Here is a 27,176-nt window from a genome sequence, read left to right on the forward strand (position 1 = left end):
CAGGAGATACTCAAGATGATCATAAGAATACACAGGATATACATGGAAAGTTGGTCAGACCGCACAATAGCAATGCAGGTGAGCGCAATGCTGTAGGTACAAGTAGGTGAGTCTCTACTAGATCCGCAATACAATGCTGATCTAGTAGAGACTCTACTAGATCCGCCACTGCTATATTGGATACAAAAAAACAAGAGCATTCTGGTAGTTTATAATAAGATGAATGTATTAAAAAAATATTTTGACTTTCTCTAGCAGATACACTTTTCAACTTCTGTGTTAAAAGATGAATGGTGTGCAAAGGTCACCACAATGTTACAATATACTCAGAAGAGTGAATTTTCCAGTATAAAAACAACAAAAATACAAAATAAATCATAGAGGAATCGCTAATAATTCCCGAAGCGGCCATTTAATCTCTTCCAGTACATACATGATATGATATACACACGCAATGGATTAAGAATAAATTAATATTTTTGTGGTGGAACAGCCAGATACTAGCCAGTTAGTTACTAGACCAATCAAAAGCTAGAAACTTGATTGGCTAAGTGTTAAATTGCGGGGACAAACCAACAGCTAGCTACCATCTGTATTAGCTTTGTTTATAGCATCTATCTGCTCCTGCAGTCTTTTCTTCTCCTCTATTAGCTTTTTCGTACTTTCCTTGTTTTCTGTGAGCCTATTGGTCAGAGAGCTCATCAACGGTCCAATCATAGTATCCATCACATGACATACACTCGCTGAGTAGACTGCAAATGAAATGTATATGCTGTATATCGTACCAGCTAAAGAGCAAAAGATAATTTTTTCATATATTGAAAGATAATGTAAAACTATTGACTCTAATACAGGGCACCCATCTGCCATGTAACCTATCACAATCTCTACCCTAGTGCTAACAAGTAAAACAAACTGAGCTCATTGTTCATCTTACTAAAGGTAGATTTGGGCCATAATTGCATAAATTCAGTAACCAACTGTTCTTTTAACTCATTGCTTACCACCGGCCCCATAGAGTGGCTCGACAGGATGTTAGCATAAGGCCAAGACAAGTGTCGGACGGCTTTAGTAGACTTAATACATAATGTTTCAGATTAGTGAGTAGTTAATCAATTAGCCTAAATGTCTGTACTTAAACAATCATCTACCTGCATTGAGCCAATAAAAAACATGTTTACAGACTAACCTGAGCCGAGTTTCATAATCCCAAGATGTTAATTTTTTACCGCAATGTTTTTCCACAATTATCATCCGTGTCAGAACGAGATCAGTTACAGCTACCGAAACCTCACAATTTTTAGACCAATAGACTTATGCAGATTATGTAACCAATAATAGTACTTATGACAGTGACCATTTTATTTTAACAATAATGGTAAGCTGTAGTTGTAGTTTCTATTCGGAACACACTCATGATGTTAGTCAAGGCGGTAGGAGAAGGGTCCAAGCTCATTCTGTAACCTCTTTATAGACTTTTATTATCTATTATAAAAAATGTATTGCTGATTGCCGATGCATGTTAAAAAATCTACACTAATTAATTTGGTATCAAAGCGTTTGTATAGGCCTTGTAGTTGAAAAGTTAGGACGACTTATCGTCAAATGTTACATTTGGCCAAACATTAGGCCAAACATTTAATTAGGTCTCGGTAACAAAATAATTGGGCAGCGAAGGAATTAAATCATAGAGACTAGAGTGAAGTCATCGAAAATGAGACATGCATTATATGGCATCACCAAGCTGCCAGTAAGCTAACTTATCACTGATAAACTGTTAAAGATTTTAATTTGCTGTCATCACGATCATTGTAGTTACACCCAGGAATGAGACCAGAAGGTCAATACATTGATCTTGAGGCAATGTGAAATTACTTAGTGCCCCAAAATTACTTAGCCGCAACAAATACAATTGGTGATTGCAAGTGTGGTGCTATCAAAACACAATCAACTCAACTAGAGCCATATTCTTATGTTCCACTCTCCTGTGTTAACCTTCAGAGCAACTCTGAGTAGAGACCAACCACACTGTAACCAGAGATATAGTAGCAATGGGTGTAAATACTAGACATCTGTACCAGAGGCATTATAGAGCTGAGTAACAAGGTTCTTCTCATCCTTCTCTGTAGGAATAGTGGACTTGTAGGCAAGCGTCTCTTCTGTTAATAACACTTGTGGCATAGAGCTAAGGCTTTGCAAGTTGTGGGGTTCAAATGTTGATCTTTTCTGCACAAAAAATGGTACTTCCCGTCTCATGTATCTGTAGACGGGAAATAAAATAGTTATAACGTAAGCAAGTAGCTGATAAGCTGGGCATATCTGCAGGTGGGAAGGAAGGAGACAACTCTGGAAGCCAGAGTTAAATACAATAAAAAGTTAATAATCAACAACTGTTTCCATATTTAATTCTCACCCTCTCACACACAATATGTCTGTCTATACATTGCATCAATTGTGTAGAGAGGCCAGCAGAGTGTTGACTGAACTAGTCACCTCAAAATGAATCCTCAATGTGATTCTGTTCAGCTCGGTACGCGATAACATCATGCTTTTAGAAAAGCATGATGTTATCTAGTTTGAACCAGACAATGTGAAATTAGTGAAAAAAAAAACAAGTTTTTCTTGTGATTTTCATACATTTCTTGAAATTTTCCTATGATTCAGTGATAGAACATACTCAGTGGTAGGAATTATGGCAGCACTTTGCTCCTATATTTAATGACGAAGTCATCAAAATGTTGTATTTATTCATTTCTAAAGTCATTCAAGCTTCAGTTTAGACTCAACAGTGGAAAGAAGGGTTATATTTAAAGGTTGACTTGCAACAACAAAATTCACATTGCTGTTATTTGGTATCAAAAGATTCACTATGTTTTACTCTGCTGTGTTGTAGGTGCAAAATATGTGGAAATGTGATTACAAGCTCTTAAAAGCTCAAAAATGAACAGTTAATCGCAGCCATCACAAAACCGCGGTAGATTAGAATTTCTTTTCAAAACGGCTCAAATGGGACGAGTTGTACAAGTTGGCTTCCGTTTACACTTTCACGCAACCTTATTCGTCGAAATATTTTCACAAATATACTTCACGCATTCAATAAAACCATGTCTATTGTTCTTACGCATCTATTTTATCGTCATTGTAACGCTGTCACTTTCAGCACTGATATCTTATAACTTAACGTAAAAATTTGTTTAATCTATTAACCTTAGCTCGAAAGAGTGCATATCATTGTTTGATAATCCTGACAAGCCTGTTGGTCACCTGTGATAATCGAAAAGTGCTGCAGAAATTATTTGCGAAGTATTGGGTCACATGATCAGATTACGACTAGACGATTAGACCAAGTCGAAAAAAAACTGTAAAGTAGGGAGCATCTATATTTGATGAGGTCTTCGGTAAAACCCGAAGTGTTTGTCATAAACTAGTGCTACGAGAAGTTTTATATTGAGCCTTTTATTGCCTTTTCAATTCAAGTGAGAACATCACGTGACAAAACAATAACCAAATGTAATGACAACGTCAGATAAATAAACTGATTCTATTCTACGGCGGCTTTTCGTTTTTGAGCTCTTAAGAGCTTGTAATCACATTTCCACATATTTTGCACATACAACACAGCAGAGTAAAGTATGGTGAATCTTTTGATACCAAATAACTGTAATGTGAATTCTGTTGCAAGTCAACCTTTAATTTTTTCTATTCCATCTGAAATTTATGAAGTTTGAAGGTAAAACTCAACTCAGTCATCACACTGCATGTCATTTCTTTCCGCACATCAATTACTGTGTACTCTGATTGATAAAACTTATCAGATATGATTTGGTCAAGTCCTCAAGTCGCAATGAAACTCAAGCTTCATAAGTTGATACCTATCTCTGAAGAATTGATTCGATGAAGAAAACAAATTGTACAATCGCCGATGATGTGGAAAAATTAAGAACCTTGTAGGAGGAATTTTTAGGAGATTTGTCACAGAGTGATGTAACAATGTTTCAAAAAGCGCAAAGAATTTAATGACACCATATCACTCACTACTCGGCAAATTTGCTCACACCAAAGTACAGCTTATAGCATGATATCAGGAAAGATGGAAGCATCTAAATATCGTACTTTTCAGACTATAAACCCCTATATAAGCCGCATCTGCTTTATTTTCCAAAAAACGATAATAAAACAATACATAGGCCTCACCTTTTGTATAGGTCGCAGAACTCAGGATGGTGCTTTTTAACGCCACAGCAACTTTGCTGTTTAAAACGGAACAGTGTCTAACGGCGCTGTTTCGTATTAACCGACGCTTTTTAACCTAGTGCCTAATGGAACAGTACCGTAAGGCATTGTTTCGTATTTTCTTTCACCGCTAGAGGCGCACTAACCGGATATTCTGGTTAATGCGCCCTAGCAGTGAAAGAAAAAGCCACAGAATAGCCGCACCCTTATATAAGCCGCATGGCTCAAATCATCAGAAAAAAGTAGCGGCTAATAGTCCGAAAAGTACGGTATGTTAACAGAACTGCGGCGCCATATCACTCTTTCCCTAACTGTTGATAACTGCATAATACTGCTCACTCTACTTTATGCGCACTTACAGTGTGGGCTGACTATTTATGTTTGAAGTAACTTCCCAACAGGCATAAGAAAACAGTAATAATAAACTAATTGTTTCAAGCTTCAACCCATCATCTCACATCTCCTCTGTATAACAACACTGACCAGTTAAGAGATATTCTCAAAGACTAATTCTAAAGGGTGACTATGGTGAGGCACATAAAGGAGAGTTATTACTTACTCATGGGCTCCCTGTAGATTGGTTACAGACTGGAAGCAGGTTACTTGCACTTGTGATTCCTATAAGGCACAGAGAAATGATTGAACCCAAGCGAAAATAATATACACTCACCATGGATCTAGCGAAGAACACCCCCAGACATTGAATAACTCTTACCTGAGTCTGTTTATCAATGTTGAAGACTGAGAAGATAACTCCCACAAAACAAGGATCCATCATCTGATAATCAGCCTGCGTTCTTACATCTGCAAAATGAAACAACATCTTGCGGTCAATATTCTCGTAAAAATGCTGAAGAATATAAAATTCATATCAAAAGAATGTTAAAAAGTTGGAAACTGACACATCACAGTAGCTTGCTATATAGTTTATGATCTAGATTTGCTTTGGCAGAATCTATAGCCTTTACATATATGTAACAACTTAATAAAAGCTAAACTCTCAAGAGCTCTCAGAAAAATAACAAGCTGTTCTGGTGTAAGGATTACGCCTCACATTACACCGATTACATAACATGATTACCAAGATAATCAGAAATAAGGTTATACACAGGTATAGAGCCAAGGCTACAAACATCTATGAAAAAAGTGATTTGTGTAGACAGAGTGGTACCTATGGGTGTACAACAAGTCGTGCCTATCCAACACATTGGTCTTTATTAGCACAGAATAAACTGGCACATCTGGGAAATGGTTGTTTTCCAACAGACAGAGTTACGATTCCATTTTATTCATTTCAGACACTGGCTTTACTCAACAAAGTATTTCTGTGCATTTAAGGACAAAGATATTCTCATTTGCAAAAATGCTTAAAACTTTCTTGTGTCAATCGAAACTATTAACAATAACCTTTAGCCGATCAAAATTTATGTTTTTCATCTTGTTTGGTTCACTCTATAAATCAAAAATTTTGTTCCTTTCACACTTGGTTGAATTTTATTATACAGTAGATTATACAGTAGAATTATATGTTATTCGAACAATAAAATACATGTAAATTGTCTAATCTGTTTCAAGATATTTTCAAACTCATCTCTTTGGTCCTTTAAATATGCTAGATAAGATTTAACTTTTTAAAATATATAATGACTTTACCTAAACTGTGGTATTATTGGTTTGTATCGACAACCTTGTCCTTTTTGTTATCACTTTCACTTGGTTCATGGTCTGTGATTACAGTAATTTTACATTAAGTTAAGTGGAGCGCACATTTTCAATGTCAATTTACATCGATTTTTTTTCTTTTTATTTTAAACAGCAAGGTTTATATTACAAAAGAAAAACAATAAAAATGTTTTGTGTCTAAAATAAAGTCAAACAAGAATATAACTTTACTATAATAAAGGTTGTGCCTATCTGTCTATCTATCGAAAAGGTTTAAGGTTATGAGAACAGATAGTTTTTGACAATATGCCAACTTGTGACATTCAGATTGTAGGATATTGTGTACATGTAGTTTTGGGTTTTTGTTTTTGTATGGGAGTTTATTCCCCTTTGCTTAAGGGAAGACAATCTGTTTTTTGTAGCGGCCATGTTTTTGTTCGTAGCGGCCATGTTTTGTTCGTTGCGGCCATGTTTTTTTTTGTTAGTTGCTCGTTGTTCCTCCATGAGACACGTTGTGTTATTATCATACTCAGAATATATTACTCTAAATAAACAAAGTTAACAGGTTATGGGCCCAGTGCTGCTGACATAAAGATGGGTGATAAGCTAGAGATTACCAAACTCACCAAAGACAACTATCCTACATGGAAATTTAAGGCTAAACACCTCTTAACTGCAAAAGGACTGTTTGGCTATGTAGATGGTTCTGAGACAGCACCTGGATCTAGTGCTTCAGCAGATGACAAGAAGCAGTATCAGAGTGGCAGAGCTAAAGCACACAGTCACATTGTGCTCTCTGTAAGTGATGAACTGTTATATCTCATAACAGAGTGTGAGGATGCAAAAGACACATGGGAAAAGTTGCAATCGCACTTCGAAAGAGACAGTCTCGCAAACCGCTTGTTCCTTAAGAAGAAATATTTCAGGACAGTTATGAGTGAGAATGCGTCCATCGAGAGCCATTTAAAGGATATGAAGGAAATCACAAACAAATTAGCCGCAATAAAAGCACCAGTAAGTGAAGAGGAGCAAGTTGTGACCTTATTAGGTAGCTTGCCAGAGAGTTTTGACACATTAGTTACAGCGTTAGAGGCTCATGGTGATAGACTCACTCTCGAATTCGTATCGAACGCTCTTCTTAACGAGGAACAAAAGCGGTCGGAGGAACAAAGATTACCAGCAACTGCCGGCATCTCCAGCAGCACCAGTCATAATGTTAAATCTGATGCTGCTCTATCAGTTGAAGCCAAAACTGCCGATAGCTCACAAGTCAGGGGGTGCTATATCTGTAATAGCCCTAATCACTATATGAGGTTCTGTCCACAGAACAAAAGTCGCGGCCGAGGTCGTGGTGGAAGGTACAGAGGACGTGGTGGCCACACACAACACCTAGCATCAACTGCCTCAGCAGATGATGAAATAGCCTTCTTGGTACCAGAAAGCAAATCTGCTGTCAATGATGATGCTGTACAACAGCCGTGGGTTATAGACAGTGGTGCTAGCAGTCATATGTGCCAGACTAAGGATGTATTCACAGAGTACACTACGCTCGATAATCCAGAGTATGTGACAGTCGCTGATGGTTCGAAAGTTCAGGGCTTCGCCAGAGGTAGTGTAAGACTTTCTGTGCGGGTAAGTCAGACTAAGCAACGCACTGTAACTCTCAAGAATGTTTTACATGTACCTGCTCTTAATGGTAATTTACTCTCAGTCAAAGCAGCCACTCAGAATGACTATGTAGTGCAGTTTGGTCGTAATCGGTGTTGGGTCAAGAATCAGAGAAGCATGGTCATTGCTAAGGGTACACTGGTAAACAAACTGTATTATCTTGATCTAGCTGATATCGATCACACTGCCAATGTAGCATCAGGTATAGATATCTGGCATAAACGGCTTGCTCATGCAGGTATCAGCACTCTAAAACGTGCTCACAACGAATCCCTCGTAGATGGCGCAGATTTATCTAGTGTAAGCTTCGATCTGTGTGGCTCATGTGTTAAGGGTAAAATGGCGAGATTGCCGTTTCAGTCTAGTGGTATCAAGTCAAAGCGAACATTAGAGTTAGTTCACACAGATGTATGCGGTGAAATGCAAACAAATTCTCTAGGTGGTAGAAAATATTTTGTCAGCTTTATTGATGATTTTTCTAGATATGCTCATGTTTACTTTCTATGTAACAAATCAGATGTGTTTAGTGCATTTCAGGATTATAAGGCTAAGGTAGAAACCCAGACCGGCAATAGGATAGCCACGTTACGTAGTGATCAAGGGGGTGAATACCTATCACACCAGTTTAGTGACTTTCTCAGAGTAAACGGTATTCAACACCAGCTGACAGCAAGATATACACCTCAGCAAAATGGGTGTGCCGAACGATATAATCGTACAGTGTGTGAGTCAGCCAGAGCAATGATTATAGAAGCTGATGTTCCTAAATCATTCTGGGCTGAAGCTATTGCTACCTCTGTATATGTGCGTAATCGTTTACCTACTGCTGCTATCCGAGATCATATCACTCCCTATGAGCGTTGGTATGGTAAGAAACCCAACATCAGTAACGCTCGTGTATTCGGTTCTCTAGCATATGCGCATATCCCCGACGAGCTGCGTCAGAAGTTAGATGTCAAAGCTGATGTTATGATGTTTGTTGGTTACAGTGAGCAGTCGAAAGCTTATAGACTGTATGATCCTGTGAGTAAGCAGGTTGTAGTACGACGTGATGTCATATGTGATGAAAGTAAGCTCGGTATTCCACAGGCCGGTAAGTCAGAACCCGATACGCTCATGTTAGACTTGTCCCCTCATAATGGAGTGAGCTTGCCTGGTGAGCTCCGACGCTCAAGTCGCGACACTAAGAGGCCAATACGGTTTGGTATCGATGAATTCTGTAATAATGCTGAGCATCATGCACCCACTGATAGTGTTTTCAGTGAGCCTTCTAGTTTTGCTGATGCGATGTCATGTCCTGAGGCTAACCACTGGGTGCGGGCGGCCAACGAAGAATACAAGTCTCTCATTGATATGAATACCTGGGATCTCGTACCGTTACCACCAGGTAGACAGCCTGTTAGCTGTAAATGGGTATTCAAGCTGAAGAGTAACTCTGATGGCTCCGTAGATCGTTACAAAGCTAGGCTCGTAGCTCGTGGTTTCACACAGCAACAGGGGGTTGATTTCGATGAGACATACGCTCCTGTTGTGCACCGAACGTCACTGCGTGCACTGCTCTCATATGGCTTCAGTCGAAACATGATAATTCACCAGATGGATGTCGTCACCGCATTTCTTAACGGTGAACTAGCAGAGCACATCTATATGACACAGCCCGAGGGTTTTGTCACTCCTGGATCTGAAAACTTGGTATGCAAGTTAAAGCGTTCTCTTTACGGATTGAAGCAATCCCCCCGCTGCTGGAATCTAGTGCTCGATCAATATCTCAAATCACTAGGGTTCTCTCAGTCGTCTGCTGATCAGTGTGTCTACATACGAAATGACGGTGGTCAACAAACATTGTTGGCTGTTTATGTAGATGACATTGTAATACTTAGTGATAGTGAAAAGTCTATGCATGACATCAAGTCATCGCTCAGTCAGAAATTCAAAATGAAAGACCTCGGTCCGATTCACTATGTATTAGGTATCAGTGTTGCAGTAAACGATGAGTCACTGAAGATGTACCAGCCTAACTACATCTATCAAACTTTGAGGAAGTACAAGATGTATGACTGCAACCCCGTACACACACCAATGACCATGGATGTGCAACTATGTACCGATGATGGCAGTCAGCCTGCGGACAAGTCTCTCTATCAGTCGCTCATTGGTAGTCTGCTCTATCTATCAACTGCCACTCGTCCTGATATTGCTTATGCAGTGAGTGTTCTCAGTAGATTTACAGTCGCGCCAACAGAAACCCACTTAACTGCCGCTAAAAGAGTGCTCCGGTACTTGAAGTTTACTCCAGAGCTCGGTATCAGCTACTCCAGGTCCGGTTCTAAACCAGTCAGCTATTCAGACTCAAGCTGGGCTGATGATGACACTCGTCATTCAACTTCAGGTGTTGTATTTATGTATGCAGGAGGACCAGTCCTATGGTTAAGTAAGCGACAAAGTGTTGTTGCTCTGTCGACCGCCGAGGCAGAGTATGTAGCAGCTTTTGACGCCACAAGAGAAGCTGCTTGGCTCCGACAACTATACTTGGATATAACAGGATGTGAGTGCACACCGCTTACGTTGTACATCGACAACACCTCTGCCATATGCATTGCAAATAACAGTGCGACTACGAAAAGAAGCAAACATATGGATGTCCGTTACCATTATGTGCGAGAAGAAGTCAACAGTCTGCATATAAAAACTGTACACTGTCCCACTGTAGAGATGATAGCGGACATACTCACCAAACCTGTCCCACGACCTCGATACGACGAACTCCGCTTGAAACTAGGTGTAGCATAGGTGCCGGTTTGGGAAATGCTAGATTAGGATTTAGTGTTTGTGTGTGATGTTTTTACACTTTTTGGTTTTTGGTTTGTCTATTTCTTTTATAAAAAAAAAACAAAAAAAAAACAAAGGACCCTGCAACTAAGGGGGTGTGTAGGATATTGTGTACATGTAGTTTTGGGTTTTTGTTTTTGTATGGGAGTTTATTCCCCTTTGCTTAAGGGAAGGCAATCTGTTTTTTGTAGCGGCCATGTTTTTGTTCGTAGCGGCCATGTTTTGTTCGTTGCGGCCATGTTTTTTTTTGTTAGTTGCTCGTTGTTCCTCCATGAGACACGTTGTGTTATTATCATACTCAGAATATATTACTCTAAATAAACAAAGTTAACACAGATGGGTAGATCAACACACTAACCGAATAAAGGCACAGCTTCTCACTATATTACTTCTTACTATTCACTATTTCTCATTTATTTTATTGACACAAATGACAATTTCTCACGGCGAAATAGACTGCCATGGAACTAGTATATATACGTATATAATAGAGATATCCCTATACAGAAGTCGTGTTCTCTCTCAAGTGCGGCAAGGAGAAAAGCAATATTTCTAAGGCTAACCATGAGATGCACATTATTCAAACCGAATTTGAGAACTTGCATTAACTTCACACTTACCATTGTATAAAAATTTATTATATTGTGCAAAGCAAAACTTTACATAAATTCTGTATGTTAAGTAGAATATACGATATAGGAGCATCTACTGTAACTTGTAACCATTTTTCCTTAAACAAAAATATAGCAGTGCAAGTAACTGCGTAAGTTCTATTGGTATCACAAATGGTTGATCATCCATAATAGATATGATTGATATATTGACCATGCTTCATAAATTTAGAGGGAGAATACAACAAGAATATCACTCCCTTCACCTGACTGTAGTAGACACTCAGTGGTCAACCTATCTATTTGTCAACACCACACATGGTGAGTCACCTCATCATACCTAACCATAGCAACTGTATACACCGGACAACAGCTACCATCAGCTATGTCTTTAGTCAATGTTTGTAGACAAAGTTTCACACAGAGTGATCGGTTACTTGTCTATGGTACATACCTACGTGGGAGGGCCAGACAGTGATGTGAGGGTGGGAATGATACCAGCCAAGCACTCTCATTGGTCTTTTTAGTTTCTGCTGCAGGCTCTACCAGGAGTAAAATGAGATGTGTAGTAGGAGCAGCAAAAGGTGTACTACTTACATACTTGCTGTGTCTTCTATATTTTAATCTAATCCGAACCAACTAGCTCTCCAGGCAACTATATCATCAAAAGTCCAATTTGACCCTATAAAGCTGCAATCTAAAAATCAGATGTAATCAATTGCAGAGAGACTGCAGTTCAATTGCAGAATAAGAACTTTATAAGAGTATGGGAATTCTATATTCATATTAATGGGTGCCTGAGCATTTAACAACTTGAAAAACTTGGTCATTCTTTGGTGTAAAACATGGATAATATATATATATATATATATCTTTAATTGTTCAAACTTAATCAATAGTGGATAGATATATTACAGACAGACTACACCAAGTTGAGGATGAATTAGCGAATGAATAAGCGACTAGCATGGTGCTTGTATCAGATCTGCAGTACCTGCCTTTCACTAGACAATTACTATCGACATCAAAAAGTCTAAAATTTCCAAGTCTAGTTATGAACTATAATCATAGCCTTACGTCAGCATACATAGCAGCATCTGTAAGTTGTTCGGGAGATATCTCACATCTGTCAGGGGTCTTATCTGACCGTTGAAGGATCACGAGTGCTGATATATGTACCACTGAGCGTTTGTCCAGCTGAAACAGCCATATATACCCATGATAGTATGTAGGTTTGTATGAATGACCTACTTATCATAGAATGAAGGTTTGCCTGCCAGTAACTTAACCCTCACAATCCCAATTAAAGACCACTTCAAAATCATCCTAGACCACACTGATGTCTCAAAAGGGTTAACCGTGATTCAACACAGAAACTAACAGTCAGCTAAATGTGGCCATTTTGTCAACAACCCATTATGAAAAGGTCAGAAATTTATTTTGTCATAATGGCAACTCTTAAACAAATAAAAAGATCAAGGAAGCCTTTAGAGTAAATCAGTCTACCCTACGTAGCACATGGAGTGACCACGATACCCCGATGACTGTCCCTGAAACGGAGCTAAATTGAAACAAGAAACAAACCTCTCCAATAAGAAGGCCCATAATCTCCTCCCTCTCTGTAGATAAGGCGTGTGTGAGACATACAGAGAAGACATCGGCTGCCAGTACACAACCTTCTGCAGTCATCGTTTAGCTTGTCTCCACTGATAAATGATGATAGCTTTAGCACAGCAACTGTTAACATAACCCACAAATGTCTATATTAATAAGTCAACCCTTTGACATTATGCGAGTGCGTGTGTTAAGCTGTGTTCACACTCAGCCGATTTGCAAACCGAGCTTTTGTGGAGATTTCTATACGATTTTATGGGAGCTACTGGCTAGATTTTTGTCATTTACACTAAGCCGAGTTTAAACTGAAAGTGTGCGATTTTGCCAGTTTTTAATTGCAGGGTCAGAAAAATTTAGCTGACATATTTTTAGTGAGACATGCTTTGCATTTTGTTGACTGTTTCCTATGATGCCTCTAGTGGACTTTTTTAGTAAGTTTACTAATTATTTTGCACTGCCCAGCTCATCACTAATATTGCATAGCTATAGCATGATGAGTTTTTGTTAAGATCATCTCAACTCATCACCAATAATACATAATTATAAGGATGACAATTTTTTGTTAAAATCATCTGCTTCAACTATCATAGCAACGGCATAATATTCGAAGCAGATGATTCAATTATGCCGGTGCTATAATAATTGAACCTGAGAAATAATTCTTTTGATAGCACCTTTCAATGATGCTATCAACAGAATTATAACTCGAGGGTGAAGCTATGACAAAACATCCAAATATTTAAAGACAAATACGGCATTCACTTTAAATGACAATGTGTGACTCGCTGTCACAGTGATTTCAATGGCTACTCAAATTGAAAATCGGCATAGAATCGGCTATCCATCCGGCACTGCCTGATAAAATCTCTCGCTGGACAAAATCAGGCTCAGGCTTGTTTGCTCTGTTCACACGATGCGATTCTTGGGAATCACCTCTTACTCTGTTCACACGATGCAACTTACTAGGAAAGTTGGCCAAAGAATCGTCCTGAAATCGGCCAGTATGAACGCAGATTTAGTGCGCTTGAATGTTATACATTTTACATTTCTGGCTGATTTCTTCAAAGTTCACACACATATGCTCCATTCCGTCTATCAGGTCACCAAAAGTATTTTGTTTCCAGACTCTGGTTCCTGAGAACCAGAGTCTTAAACACCATTTGCTGGCTATCCGATTGTAAATGAAAACAATTCCGTGTAACGCCAGGCTTATGCTAGTCTTAGATAAAATTAGTTTTTTCAGACTTGAAAAAAGATGATACGCCACTACTTGTTTACCATCACTTTGAACCATCATGCTATTTAGCATGTTATCCGGTTCTTGTTTCAAGGTGCTATTTTCAAATTAGTATGACGATGCCAATTATTCCTTGACTGTAGCATCAACCAATCAGTGTACACAATACCATATTCACTTCCCATAAACTTATTTCAAGTCTCTAATATTTGTAGTTTTAGAATGGGACGAAATTTCATAACGTATCACGGTGTATAAACTCTGAAACTTAGCTACTAACCAACCACGACAAGGTTGCTTGCTACATTAACCGAAGCTGCCTGAAGTCATTCTGCCCCTCAAACAGTGCAAGTAAAACTTAGCAAATCATTCCACAAAAATATGCCCCAGTATCTAGCTCCCTGTTGTTCCACGACAGTGGTTGAACAGGTTCATTGTAAATCAAATATTCATGATGTCGATAAGAATGGATAAAGCAAAAGTTCAATATAAAAATAGTTTTATGTAATTTATCAAGCAGGTAGGTTGAATTGTATGCTCTGAAGCTAGTTAATGTCACTAAAATATCTTTTAATTTTACAGTTTAAAGTGCATCATTGGAGCTTGTTAGACAGCATTGACATATAGTAATCCGATTTTTACTAGTTTGATACACAAGCAGCCAAAATGCTTTGTTTAACCGAATTCTCTCGCTACTTGACCAAACTCAGTCTAGATAATTGAGCCTGAGAATGATTTTAAAAATATAGCCCTTCAAACAGAACAGAACTGCACACTCTGAACTCTTGAGTGTATCTACCTACCAGTCAAGATCTCTACTTTTAACGACCATCTGCACACTAGCCTGCTACATAATGCCGCCGGCAAGATTTTCCGCCAGTCGCTCAAGAGCCAAAGCCAAAATAGACTCAGTTTTTTGCCTTTGTCTGACTGGCTTAAAACATTTTGAAGTCTTGATGAAGCCTTTTGAAGCTCACGGGAACACAGCCTATTAGTTAGCATACAGTTGAATACCAGCTCAAATGAATTAGTTTTTATTCTTAAGTTTTATTTCAAACTGGCTGTTAGTTACAGTTTAGCTTTTTTATCTATTTTTTTCCTTGTTAAATAAACAACAAAAAACAAAATGTAATTATCCGCTGGTAAGAAGTACATAAACTAGCTACAGATAGGCCCAGGGGTTTCACTCTCAACTTTCATCCCCAAGGGCTCGAAAAAAAACACATTTTAGAGATGTGTTTGGTGGCCATACACTATAGAGAGTTTTCATAAAAAGGTACCTTTTTTTAGCGTGGTGCAGTGGATAGGAGCCAAACCTGTCTCATTGAGTTCCACACAGTGGAAAGGGGTATTCATGAGCAAAAAAGGGGGCAATTAGTCTGTGGTGATGAAGTGATAAAGAGTAGTTTTTTATTTATGCGTAAGTCAGTAGAAAGGGTGCATTTTATAACATCTCAGACTAGCCTTTGAGAATGAATAGAAGACAGTGAAATCCCTAGGAAGATAGGTAGTGAACACCAGCTCATAAAGGCTAAAACTAAGCAAACAAAGAGTTATTCCAGTATAAAGTATGTAGTGGATGCACAGAGTAGTGTGCACTCTACATACAATCTAGCCTATCAACAACTACTACTCAACAACTAGCCTATCAACAACTACTACAACCCCTACTATCACACTTACGCACAAATTTTGCATTAGGTTTGAGAACGTGAAATATGTGGTTGCAAGAAACTCTTGCACAGTGATTACAAACAAAACAATATACTGCTTTTTTGGCTAAACGAATCATGTTCTTAAAAGTTCACTTTGACTTTTGTATTGGACTACTTTTGAGCTAAAACCAAAACATGTTTCCTGGTAGCAAAAGCTTAACGAAGCCGTACGATGTTAGCTCATCTGGGAAACACATTGACAGAGTCATTATTGTCAAACAAAAATAAAGATAGCAATAAAGTTAATAATGAAGAAAATATATGGCTAGCTCTTTCTGACTGTGCCACGATACGACCAACTATCCCGAATGGGTCCCGAATTAGCTATCAAGAGCACAAAGTTGCTATCCACGTTTTAGCGGGTCAAATTTCAAGCGTTTTGTAGCCTAAAATTACGACAGGTTTTTGCATTAAGTCCTTGAATACCTATTAATGTCAGTGATTCAACTTGAGCGCCTAGGCTACGCTTCGAAAAGGAAATTTAATAGATATTTTTAGCCTCACGGTTAATTACTAGCTAGCGTTATTTCATGATATATGTTAATGAGCCTTCGTATTTTACTGAAGCGCTTGGTTCTGTTATTAATTACACATTTGCTTGTCAAACTTTTTAATATCAACCTATTCGATCTCATGTAGAGAGAGTACGGAAATTTGGCTGAATATCGATCAGCGCCAGGTAGGCAGTTTGCTTTTGCATAGTGCTGGAGTTTTTTGGTAGTTTTGAGTGATTTCTGGTACGTGTACTTTGTTTTGTCATGTAGATGTTTTAAACTATAATAAAGAAATGGCTATTTTTAGTGGAGTTCATGTTGCCGTTTTATGTTTTGTTTTAAGCTCATAGTTTGTTAATTTTTATTTAAATTCGAACTTATCCAGAATTTATGTACAGTAATTGGATTAGAGTAGCCAAAAGCTAAATCTTTGCTTGCAGTTATTGTTATGTTTTACAGAACAACATTGTACTACAGCTTTAATGCGCATACATGTATGCACCATGTTGTTGGCTATTTCAAATGTAACTTTATAATTAGAAAGCATTAAAGAGGTTTTCTCTCATAATTTTAACTGTACGTTTGCTTATATATAGAATAGTTTGTTATTTTTTAATTTTCTAACTCACAAATAGTTGAAAAGAGTTTGTCTCTGTAATGCTCTGAGCTCTGAATGTATTTATCACTATAGGGTAACCTGTAAAATATTGAATGAACAAATTGCTGAGAGACGATGTTCAGTTGTTTTGGCTGTATGAAAAAGCTGATGTGGGGGGAAGGATATGAGAATGCCCCCATGGAGGTGGCTGTGCAGCCGAGTGTGGAGATAGACACAGGCAATATAGGTAAGTTGAATACCCAACTAGATCTTTTCTAGTTGAATTCAGACAAATTTTTTCAAAGTTACTAGCATTATGACTAAAAGGTGGGCAGACATTAAAATTTGATACGTTTAGCACATGTAATGCTTGGTGCCATTATAGCTCAGCTTCATGTAATTGTATGTAACCGATGTAAAATTCCAATACTTGAGCTGCTCTAAGAAAGTATATCAAGTTCATCAAGTTGCATCAAGTTCATGATCAGATCAAGTTGCATTGCTTACTGCAGGTACTGATGTTGTGGTTGTGAAGCAAGGCAAGCGTATTTGTGGTACAGGTGGAGCCTTAGCCTGTGCTCCCATTGCTCAGGATAAAGCCTATTTTGAAATAAAAATTCAATCATCAGGTAATGCAATGCTTATTTAGGGTGTTAGTCAAAAACCTATTGCAGGTTGTTTAGTTCACGCTATTTTTAAACCTTTACGTACATGGTTTGTGTTCTTTCATTTTCGCCATTGCTGGTATGTGAGCTCACTCTCCTAAAAGTATTTGCGTACACGCAATTGTTATTTTCAAAGCGCAATGCTCAATTTTCAAGCGCAATGGTAGTTTGTCCGTTTGAAGGCGTTTGGGCAGTCGGGTTGGCTACTAAGTTATACAGTCCCCAGGATCAGTTAGGACATTGCAGAGAGAGCTGGGCCTTACAGCAAGGTGGAGAGCTCATGCACAACGGCGCGGAGATTGGAAAAGTTTCAGAAGGTATTGAAGAAGGGGACGTTGTTGTAAGTCAAGCTGCATATTTTATTCATTCCATAGATTAGGCTAGTGCTGGGCACGGGTAGTAATACTCGTTGAACTCGCGGGTTTATCTTCTCTCGAGTATCGGGTAATAGAGATTTCGGGTACTCCGGTCCTTCGGGTTCGGGTTTTGACTTTCAAGTTCGGGTTTTGGTACACGGATCCGTCGGGTAGTGTTAACAAAAACTCGGTCTATTGCACCCTCCGCTCTTAGTCTGGGACCACAGGGCATTTCTGTGTCATTTTTGCTAAGGAGGCATGACAATGGGGTTTAACTAGTCTTTAATTTAATGGATAAAATAAGATATATATCATACCTTATTTACTATGCCTACTAGAAATATTGTAGTCAAGCAGTGATTACTTGTCATTAAAAGGTGAGAAGAAATACATCAAATTTTATTTGCGCAATTAGCCAAATCGGCTTCGTAAACAAATCTATGCCATTTTTAATACGGCGCGTGTTCGCTATCACCGATAACACATAGGTCCTTAGTCTGTTTCCGCTATCGCCTTGTTAGAAACAGCTATCAGCGTTGATAGTATCAGTGAAAATTTAATAACTCTGTTTAAATTGATTACCACAGCTAGCTATTATGGATTACATAATTCATTATAACCAAGTTTTATTAAGCCAATAAGCCTTACTAACGGAAAAAGCCGATAATGTAAAGTTTTTTATGATATTTGGAGCACCATCTACAAAAGGTCAGAGAGGTACATAGAACATGCTTAAGTATTAAGCTGCCATAAACCCTATCTTCTGCCACCTGTTGACACGAAAATTCCCTGTAGCCCCAGACTATCTTGACTGTTTAACAATCCACCTGTTAACGCCGCGAGTACGAATGTCAGTCAATGAAAACTGAAAAATGATAAATAAATAGAAAAGGAATATAATTGCTTTGTAAATTTGAAGATATATCTGTTTAGAAAATTTAAACATAAAATCCATATCAACAAACCCGATACCCGAAAAACCCCTAGGCAAATAAATACCCGAGCCTAGCACTACTAGCTACCCGATACTCGAAAAACCCGAACAGAAGGGGGCGGGTCTAAACCCGTTGACCAAGAAGTACTCGTGCCCAGCACTAGATTAGGCCCGTCTTTTCATTTTTGCTGTCGAACTTTTATTGAGTAATTGAACAGATCATGCTCTTAGCATTTCCTGTATGTCAGCACCATGCTGCATTTCATCTTATCACACCTCATTGCATTCTAATTGCATGATCGACTGTCAGCCTTTTGCGCTCCTGTTAACTAAATGCAGCTGCGAATGACACCAACTAACAGGTGTCCGTTACCAATAGGGTTTGATTTCTCTTTTAGGGTTGCTCATACGACCATGTGCAGTTATGTTTCTATAGGAATGGTTCTTTGCTCAACTCTTTTATCACTGGTATCAAGGGTTCAGTTTACCCAGCATTTTATGGTAAGTTGTTTCCCTTGACTTATAAGAATGTTTAATATGTATCATTGCATTTGACTGATTTAGATGTCTCTAGTGTACACAGCTCTATTCTACTAATGACTCAGTTTTGAGCACCCTTCATACTGACATGACAGACACGTCCTAATAACAGACAGACACACATTCCTGTCTGTCTGTTAGTCCATCTAGACACTACGCACACTACTATTTCATCCAAACTTCACACACATTTGCTTCATGCTTTCCGTCAGCTCGCTAAGAATTTTCCGTCCCGAAACTCTTGGGCTTACTGTAGCCCAGCGTAAGCCAGTCGATGAGTGCAGGTAAGAGAGTATCACTCTATCAAGCTGGATGTCATGATTTGACTCCCGTACGAAGCAACCGTTTATGAAGCACTTTAATTACCCCCTATATCATTATTATATATATTATTATATTAGTTTTTCAGCTTTTCTTCAGTGGGATTACAAAATGTTCAGAATTGTTATAAGTAATCGACTGCCCTCCAGCTTTGCAGAATGATATAGGATAAGATATATAGATATTATATAGAATAAGGTACCTAAGTGTTTCATGCCAATAAAAAAATTCTCATGTGAAGGAAGTTTTAAGGGCAGACTGCCAGAGCTCCTCGCGTTATCTGCGGCTTATTCACTGTACAAAATCAGGCCCACTCCAAGCAATGCTGGGCTCAATCGGCATTCCTAAAACGTTCATTTTTCATATCGATGCGCCACAATCGGTTTGATCAGAAATTCAAGAATGCGCCTTCAAATGCGGACAAAACAGGCTCCTGGATTTCTGTTGTGAAAGAAGCATTAAAATCTACCCACGATACTGTGAGCTATTTGATATTAAATGAAAGACATCATCAGCAAAGCCCAGTTTAATGCTAGCGCTCTGTACATATTGCTACACAGTACACATTGTTTTGATATGTTTACCATATCATTTAGTGTGTAATGTGCTCAGTTTTACTACTCGGTAGGCTCTGTATTAGTGCACAGCTCCTTTCCTTTTATATTAAACCTGTAAATATTTATCATTGCATCCCAACTCAACTGTACACTTAGAAACTTGGTCTCAGGATTTTATTATCGCCTGCAATTGAAAGTATCCATGATAATTAGCTTTTGGCACAAAACTCGTGTGCCAAAAACTAATCATGCATATTACGCTTCTTAACATAATATGCATGATTAGGTTTTGGCACACAGAGTTATGTAATACACTTATGCGCTAAATCGCTCCAATTTCTCTCACAGTCATCTCACTCCATTTTTATGGACTAGTTCAATTTACCCTCTCGCCGAAACACAGTTGGCGCACAAAAATCAAATGACTCAAGTCATTGATTTATAAAATATGATGTTTTCGGAAAAAGAACCATGATTTTTTAAAGTTTTTCAATTTTTCCATCATGTTGCTAAAAAATCAGTGTTTTTGACAAGCAATCTTGTTGTGATGTGTGTATTATGAATCTGTATACAGTTTTATGTTATGACTCCGCAAGTGTGATGGAGATAATTGATTGCATGTGTAGTGCAATACTACAGAAGGACTTTTGAAGTTAGGACATATGAGGCTATAAGTTAATTTAGTAAACCTCAAAGTATTATTAATTCTGAGGCAGCAACTGTAGCTGGTGCAGTTTCTCTCACTACTCTGTTAAATAAATAACGCTATGACATCAAACTCTCCTGCAATCAACTCAAGTGCAAGCATTTTAAGAGTATTCTCTAGCTTTGTTTTCATTCATTCAAAAGTAAGAAACCAGATGGTACTGAGAAACTGAGGAGCTAGTGTTTATATTTCGCATGATCGACCACATCGATAAAACCGAGAAAGAATGTGCTGAAATATTTCATACTTCAATTTATTCAAAATTACTAATAGCTCTACTCTTCTAACGTACACGTAGTTTACACATAATTTTATATGACTGTTCAATGCAAGAAATATAAGATATTGTCAGACTAAAGCATCCAAGACGCTAATACTGATAATAATACTGATAATAATACTGATAATACTTACGCCATCATTCTGATGTGTAATGCAATACACATACAAGTTGCATGAGCGAAAATGAATTAAAAAATAATATTTATCAAAGAAATCATAAGGTCTAAAAAAGTCAATGAAATTGAAAAACTATGATTTTCGTCGAGTTTTTTAAAAAACATTTACTGATTTTTCTAACCCTGAGCCTATTGCACTCGTTAAGAATACATTTTTGTTGCATTATCCACCAATTGTTGATCACACCTTCATCCTCATGGCCAACTATTATCTTGTATGTAGATGTAGGTGTAGCCCGTATTTTTTCTTTCTCATAAATATGAAGCTGATAGTAATGTAATATTCTGTTTGATCTGTTAAAATTTACCACTCGGTGATTATCTTTTCTACAGTTGATGATGGTGCTACTATAGACACAATATTCACCTGCTTCAACCACCCGCCTCCTGCCGGTTTTTCTGAAGTGATGATAGAACAAGACATTCTGTGATATTTGCCTAAACAATCTCTCTTTCCTCCCTCTGTCAAACCACTTGCCTCTAATGTCATCGCAGCAACTCATATCAGAGAAGGTAATAGACATGATACTCAAATTCTGTTGCACTCAACGCATACATTCAAGTTTACAGCATCGGTTCATGTGTGGGAAATTGTATTCTCTCCATTTCTCTGATCAATAATTGCACAGCTGAGATGTATGATACTGTTTTCTTTTTTGTATGATGTATATTCGTGTCTCGTATGGTAATTAATCTATTTCAGTGCCATTACTGTTGTCGGTTGTGTATGTGTTATATTCTCATCCAAAGCTGGTAATTCGTAACTAGTCATCTTGAGAGGCATTTTTGGTGTGGGCAGTCGTCTTACCTCACCTACACTTTTATTTCGATATTCGGTATTGGAATGTGGATTTTAAGCGCTGTATGGCTTTACTGCTTCCGTCAATATCAACTTCATTCGTTTTTTATTATTGTAATCATTCCGACTGTTTCTCTTTTTGTAAAATTTATATGTTTTCATTCACCTACCAACTTATTGGTTCAATGAACAAAGTACTGTGAATTTTACACTCATGCCAATATACAGTTGTGTCGAACAATGAAATTATTGGCCAGAGTAATTCTATTGATGACAAATATAATCAACATAACGCATGACACTTGTAAATATTAACTTATACAGAAGACAACTACTACCATAGAACTTAACTTGTTCCACCTAACCAAGGTGCAACTTCTATGGAATGTTATCATCAGGTGTTCAGGTTGTCATCACAGGTTTTCAGCTGTGGAGTTGTCCACTCGGTATGCTTTATACAATTTTGATTGGTAGCAATTCAGAGTAGTCAGCAAACCAGTTTGTTTTAACGGTTTGGGTGGAACAAGCTGGGCTTACATGCCCTTCCTGTCACCACCAGTGTCCTTCTCACAGGCCAGGCGCGCCAGACTAGGACGGCTACTCCATTTTTGTAATATTAATTGCCATTGGCAAATTGAATTTAAATTAAACAAGCATTGTAAAATTCAGTGTTTATTGTGCAATAGTGACCATTGTGTAAATAAAATAACTCAAAGTGAAATAATAATGAAAATTAAAATACATCCATTTAATAAGTGTTATTTAACGTAAGTATTATCTTGTATTTCACCATGAGCAGTTGGGAAGTCTAAGATCAGCATAAAGAGCACCAGTAACACCAAAGATGAATAATAGATACAGATATAATAATCTGCAGCAGGCTGTGTGCAGAACAAGTTAGAAATTAAAAGAAAACCAGGAATAGAGATTAAATTACTTTAGTTAACAGCTCCTTAAATCTGTCAACAGACCAGTCTAGACAAACCGTTATATTCTTTTTCTTATTGAGATGGTCTCTCCAGTCTACAATGAGTTGTCCTCTCGTGTGAGGATTACTATCGCAGTTCACAAAGCAATGGTGAACCGATTCCTTTGTGGAAATGCTACTGTCAATAACAAAGGCCATTGTTACAAGGTCTGCGGGAGAAAATAACCTATTCGCTACCATTTTGCACCTATTATTGGAGTGAGCCGTGATCTCTCGAAGGAACTTTATAACTTTGGTGTCCCGGCTCAGCCAATGAGAGTGCCACTCCCAGGTAGCGCCATTCAACTTAACTGTCTCCCACGAAAATAGGTAAGTTGGACAGACCACATCTTCTATCACAATAGCTGCTGCCTCAGGGTCAGCCGTTGTATTAAACTCTCCAACTACTGTCACATTACCCTTGCTGTGAATGGCCCCTCCTACAACAATATGCCATATTCTTTCTGTACCAGTGAAACAAATCTTGTTAACTCGGCATGCCAGCAACACTTCATAACTGAAAAGACAAACCATTTCTTATATGCTATAAAATTAGTAGGTCTACCCTAAGACACTAATGTATTTGCCTCATCTAACTTTCGCATTTTCGCGAAGTCATCCTCTCGTGAAAGTTTCATGAGCGAAACTAAACTATCATAACGAACGAGCGAAAACACGAAATTAAATAGCTTTGTTCATTGATAGTCCAAGAAACAAATGGCAGCAAGTGATCAAATTGCATCATCGATATCGTCCACACAATTCTACCTGCGGTTCACAAATACAAACTAGTCCAAAAATGAAAAAAAAATTCTTACCAGTGAAATGGACCTGAGGAATCTAATTATGTTTGTTTCACTGCATTTATTTTCACATCACTATATTTTCACACACATCAGGGCTGTGAAATTAAGCTGCAACGAAATTTTAATCTGTATGCTACTCACGAAACTAAATACTAGCGAAATATAAGTGTCCTAGGGTATATCTAAACATGAGCCTTTACACTGTCAGGGGTGAATAACTCCTGATTAGAAACAAAATCATGACAGGTTTTTGTTGGGGTAACCTATTAGTTAATCCAGAACATTAAATAAAACAGGCTGTACACACACAATAAAATTATCGCAAACAAAATACTAGTACTGAATGTGCACCTACATGTACTACACATGCACAGGTAAGCCTAGAATTTGTGACATAGGATTGTCGGACTAATTTACCAATTAGTGTGAAATTTCGATGGGAACCGGTAAAGTATTTCACGTAACCATTTATCTGATAAAAGCATCAATGCTTCACATATAGTGACAGCAAAATGATGTAAATATTTTTCATATTTTATAACCACACTTACCCATTATAACAATTTCTTTGAAGAGATCCACAATGCTTGAATCGAGACGAAATGCTATTGCCAGGTTTGTAAGAGGCCCCAGAGCGACGAAAGTTATTTCCCCTGGGTGTTCCTGAATAAGTCTGCATATTGCCGTTGCTGCCTTTTCTGATCTTATGACAGTATCATACGGAGGAGAGCCCATGGTGGCGTGCGGAGCATCACCTAAACCATCCAAGCCATGGTGCGCAGCTGCATTGGACCTGATACGGTCCATCATAATATCATTCTTAAGTGGCTTTTCACATCCTACATAGACTGGAATATGGCAGCAGTCGATCTCGTGTAGCACTCTCACCGTGTTTTTAGCAGCTTGTGACACACTGTTGTTGCCAAATGTGCATGTGATGGCCAAGATCTCCACATTATCAGATAAGGCAGCCAATATCAAAGCCTGAGCATCATCCACTCCAGTATCACAGTCTATGATTAGTTTCTTTGTCATGGCTAAAAATGAATCATATACCATAGACATCTACATGGTTGTTGTATGTTAAAGATGTTGTTAAAGCAATGTTAGAGCATGTGTACTCAAAACACCTACAGGTGTAGCAATAGATGTGTTTAGTTTTCTGTTTGGACTGCTTTGGACATCTACAGTAGATCGTGCTGTTTCCATACATGCAAATATGTTCAGCATGATGATGAAAATGTGCAGAGGAGTTTCACTTTCTAATATGTGGACCACTTATGTCTTTAACGTAAGTGGTCCGCATATTCCTGAAGTTCTGCTTATGGTCCGGAGCCTCGGTATTTATGTCACGGAAAATATTTGCATACATTAATAATTATATGGCAGCTATAGATTGTATGATATAAAGTCTGCTGAATACTTTCTGAGGATAGGGCAGTAGATTTGAAAATTGGAATTTACTTTCTCTAGTACCATCGACACCATTGATGAGGTGCACACCAGAGAGCGCTTTAGCTGAGCTGAACCGAAGTCAGGATAGGCACTTCGATGTTTGTTAAGCTTATAAAACTCACATCAGATCAATAAGGATTTGCAAATAAGTTTCACACCAGTCAAAGATGTTACTTGATATTTCATACCACCAGCTACAGTGTTAATCAATGTGAACTACCAATATTATGTTCCAGTACTAACATAAAACATCGCATAGGGTTGCCAGTTTCGTAGGTTGACTCTAGACTTGGTTTACGCATGCGAAACCAGCACATTTTTTCCATTAGCACATTTTGGTTTGAATCATTATAAAATACACTTGCGCAATGATTGTGCCCAGCTTCGCTCCGCTATAGGCCTAATCAGCCGATTAAGACTAGTGAAAGGCTTGCCTCTAAGATTGTTCATATGTAAAACTAGAAATAACAAGGAATACCGGACGAAATTTATAGAGATTGTGATGGTCCAGACGATCGGCTGCCATGTACACCCAAATATTGTCTGGATGTTGAAGTGGATTTTGGTTAGCAGGTTAAGGCAGGTTAGCTGATCCCCGACCCTTTGTTCGCAGGGATTGTAACTCCAAACTTGCTGCTGCTTTTAAAGGAAAATATCACTTCCTCTGGGTCCTGACAAGTAAAAATGGCCAGAGAGATACAACTGTTCTGCTGTTGCACGGTGACGCTGGTGCAATTTAGGAGATTGCCAATCTAGTCACTTATTGGCGATGATGTTCGTTGGTGCGCTGTGATGTTGGTGCAACTTGTTATGCCGGTGAAATCTGAGAGATTACCAGCCTAGTTGCTAATTGAAGATAATATTTGCTGGTGCGCTGTGTTGCTGGTGCAGTTTAGGAGATTCCCAATATAGTCACTTATCGATGGTGCTTGCTGGTGCACTGTGCACTCTGGTGCGATGCAAACGATTTCTAACTAGTTGATGCTAGCAACAAAGATCCATAGAAAGTTGTATTATGTCATGTATTGCACGCAAGAATGGTCGTTACTATAAGTGCAGAGGTATTTATATCCTAGGAGGCAGGCTTTAGCAAGCTCATGAGGCTAAAGGGGATAGCTACATAGTTATACGAGTTACAATAATCTGTAGTTAGCAGCAAACAGGTCCCACCCTCAGCAGACGATTGTATAATGGCTAATCCTATTATACACATACATATATAATGATTACGCAGACAAGAAGGTATAATTAAGGATATGTATAGTTCACTGTTTATATCATTCCAGATCAATGTACATAGTTATTAGTTCATCTACAAAATCTGTACAAATATTTTTACTGTATGTTAATCGAGCTAACAGCGTGTTTGAAAATATATTTTAATGCGCATTTAAATTTTGTGGTATTAAAATTTAAATAATACTTGGTTTACCTGCCCGAATATCGTACCTAATCACTATTCATAATGGTTATTATACGTTAAGATTTTGTGTGAGTAGTATTTTTATTCAAATTCTTCACAATCATTCTAAGAAAGTAAATGTATTATGCTGGCATGTGCAAGATGATCAAATGGGTTTGAATATACACAGTATTTGATTTGTAAATAACAAGGAAATAAAAAAACGATCACGCCTTATTTTTGATCAAGCGAGTCTCATTTGTTCTTATTTAATGCGACAACGTGCCTGTACCTGACCGAGTAGAACAGAGAACGGTAAGTCGGAACCTGAGTTTACGATTATAATTCTATGTTCTACTCAGGTCGAAACAACTCTTAAGCCATGAGTAAACAACTCTCACGTGAAATCATTTGAACCATAAGTTTCTATTTTTAACAACTTTTAAATATGGCTTGCAATTATCATGAAATTTTGTTGATTGTGTGTAGCTTCTATTGGTTTTTAGTAATGCTAATTATGTTGTTATACATGTACTTTAAATGACTGTA

At 38.0% G+C, this 27,176-nt stretch overlaps 3 protein-coding genes across 4 annotated transcripts; 1 reads left to right on the plus strand and 2 right to left on the minus strand.

Annotated features, from left to right (window-relative positions):
- Positions 1–302: 302 nt before the first annotated feature.
- On the minus strand, positions 303–12,828 carry LOC137399709 (lys-63-specific deubiquitinase BRCC36-like). Its single transcript, XM_068085911.1, has 7 exons — positions 12,588–12,828; positions 12,081–12,200; positions 11,458–11,545; positions 4,949–5,037; positions 4,793–4,851; positions 2,079–2,260; positions 303–752 (listed from the first exon to the last, which is right to left on the minus strand). The coding sequence occupies exons 1-7, from the start codon at positions 12,690–12,692 to the stop codon at positions 580–582; spliced, it is 816 nt and encodes a 271-aa protein (XP_067942012.1). The 5' UTR covers positions 12,693–12,828; the 3' UTR covers positions 303–579.
- Positions 12,829–16,079: 3,251 nt separating this feature from the next.
- LOC137399836 (SPRY domain-containing protein 7-like) lies at positions 16,080–22,246 on the plus strand. The gene is made up of 6 exons (XM_068086072.1): positions 16,080–16,248; positions 16,755–16,908; positions 17,174–17,290; positions 17,509–17,666; positions 19,015–19,117; positions 21,532–22,246. Exons 2-6 carry the CDS (start codon positions 16,797–16,799, stop codon positions 21,627–21,629), a joined length of 588 nt encoding a protein of 195 aa, XP_067942173.1. The 5' UTR covers positions 16,080–16,248; positions 16,755–16,796; the 3' UTR covers positions 21,630–22,246.
- A 425-nt stretch (positions 22,247–22,671) lies between these two features.
- Positions 22,672–26,796, minus strand: LOC137399931 (inosine-uridine preferring nucleoside hydrolase-like). Of its 2 annotated transcripts, XM_068086195.1 has the most exons (3): positions 26,658–26,796; positions 24,322–24,807; positions 22,672–23,404 (listed from the first exon to the last, which is right to left on the minus strand). In XM_068086195.1, the coding sequence occupies exons 2-3, from the start codon at positions 24,803–24,805 to the stop codon at positions 22,926–22,928; spliced, it is 963 nt and encodes a 320-aa protein (XP_067942296.1). In that variant the 5' UTR covers positions 24,806–24,807; positions 26,658–26,796; the 3' UTR covers positions 22,672–22,925. The 2 variants fall into 2 exon arrangements, with proteins under 2 accessions (XP_067942296.1, XP_067942295.1); XM_068086194.1 differs by lacking the exon at positions 26,658–26,796 and having other exon boundaries at positions 24,322–24,920.
- Between the last annotated feature and the right edge of the window lie 380 nt (positions 26,797–27,176).

The sequence above is a fragment of the Watersipora subatra genome, chromosome 7 (genome assembly GCF_963576615.1).
Source record: "Watersipora subatra chromosome 7, tzWatSuba1.1, whole genome shotgun sequence".
Lineage (NCBI taxonomy): Eukaryota > Metazoa > Bryozoa > Gymnolaemata > Cheilostomatida > Watersiporidae > Watersipora > Watersipora subatra.

Excerpts from the sequence above, each read along its gene's own strand:
- LOC137399931 (XM_068086194.1), bottom strand. The coding sequence starts at position 24,835 with ATGTCTATGGTATATGATTCATTTTTAGCCATGACAAAGAAACTAATC. Across the intron at positions 23,405-24,321 it reads CAAAGAAATTGTTATAATGG|GAGGGGCCATTCACAGCAAG; the intron begins GTAAGTGTGGTT and ends ATATTGTTGTAG.
- LOC137399709 (XM_068085911.1), bottom strand. The coding sequence starts at position 12,692 with ATGACTGCAGAAGGTTGTGTACTGGCAGCCGATGTCTTCTCTGTATGT. Across the intron at positions 5,038-11,457 it reads TGTCTGGCCCTCCCACGTAG|ATGTAAGAACGCAGGCTGAT; the intron begins GTATGTACCATA and ends TTCATTTTGCAG. Across the intron at positions 2,261-4,792 it reads AATCTACAGGGAGCCCATGA|ATACATGAGACGGGAAGTAC; the intron begins GTAAGTAATAAC and ends TCCCGTCTACAG.
- LOC137399836 (XM_068086072.1), top strand. The coding sequence starts at position 16,797 with ATGTTCAGTTGTTTTGGCTGTATGAAAAAGCTGATGTGGGGGGAAGGA. Across the intron at positions 17,291-17,508 it reads AATAAAAATTCAATCATCAG|GCGTTTGGGCAGTCGGGTTG; the intron begins GTAATGCAATGC and ends GTCCGTTTGAAG. Across the intron at positions 17,667-19,014 it reads TTGAAGAAGGGGACGTTGTT|GGTTGCTCATACGACCATGT; the intron begins GTAAGTCAAGCT and ends TTTCTCTTTTAG.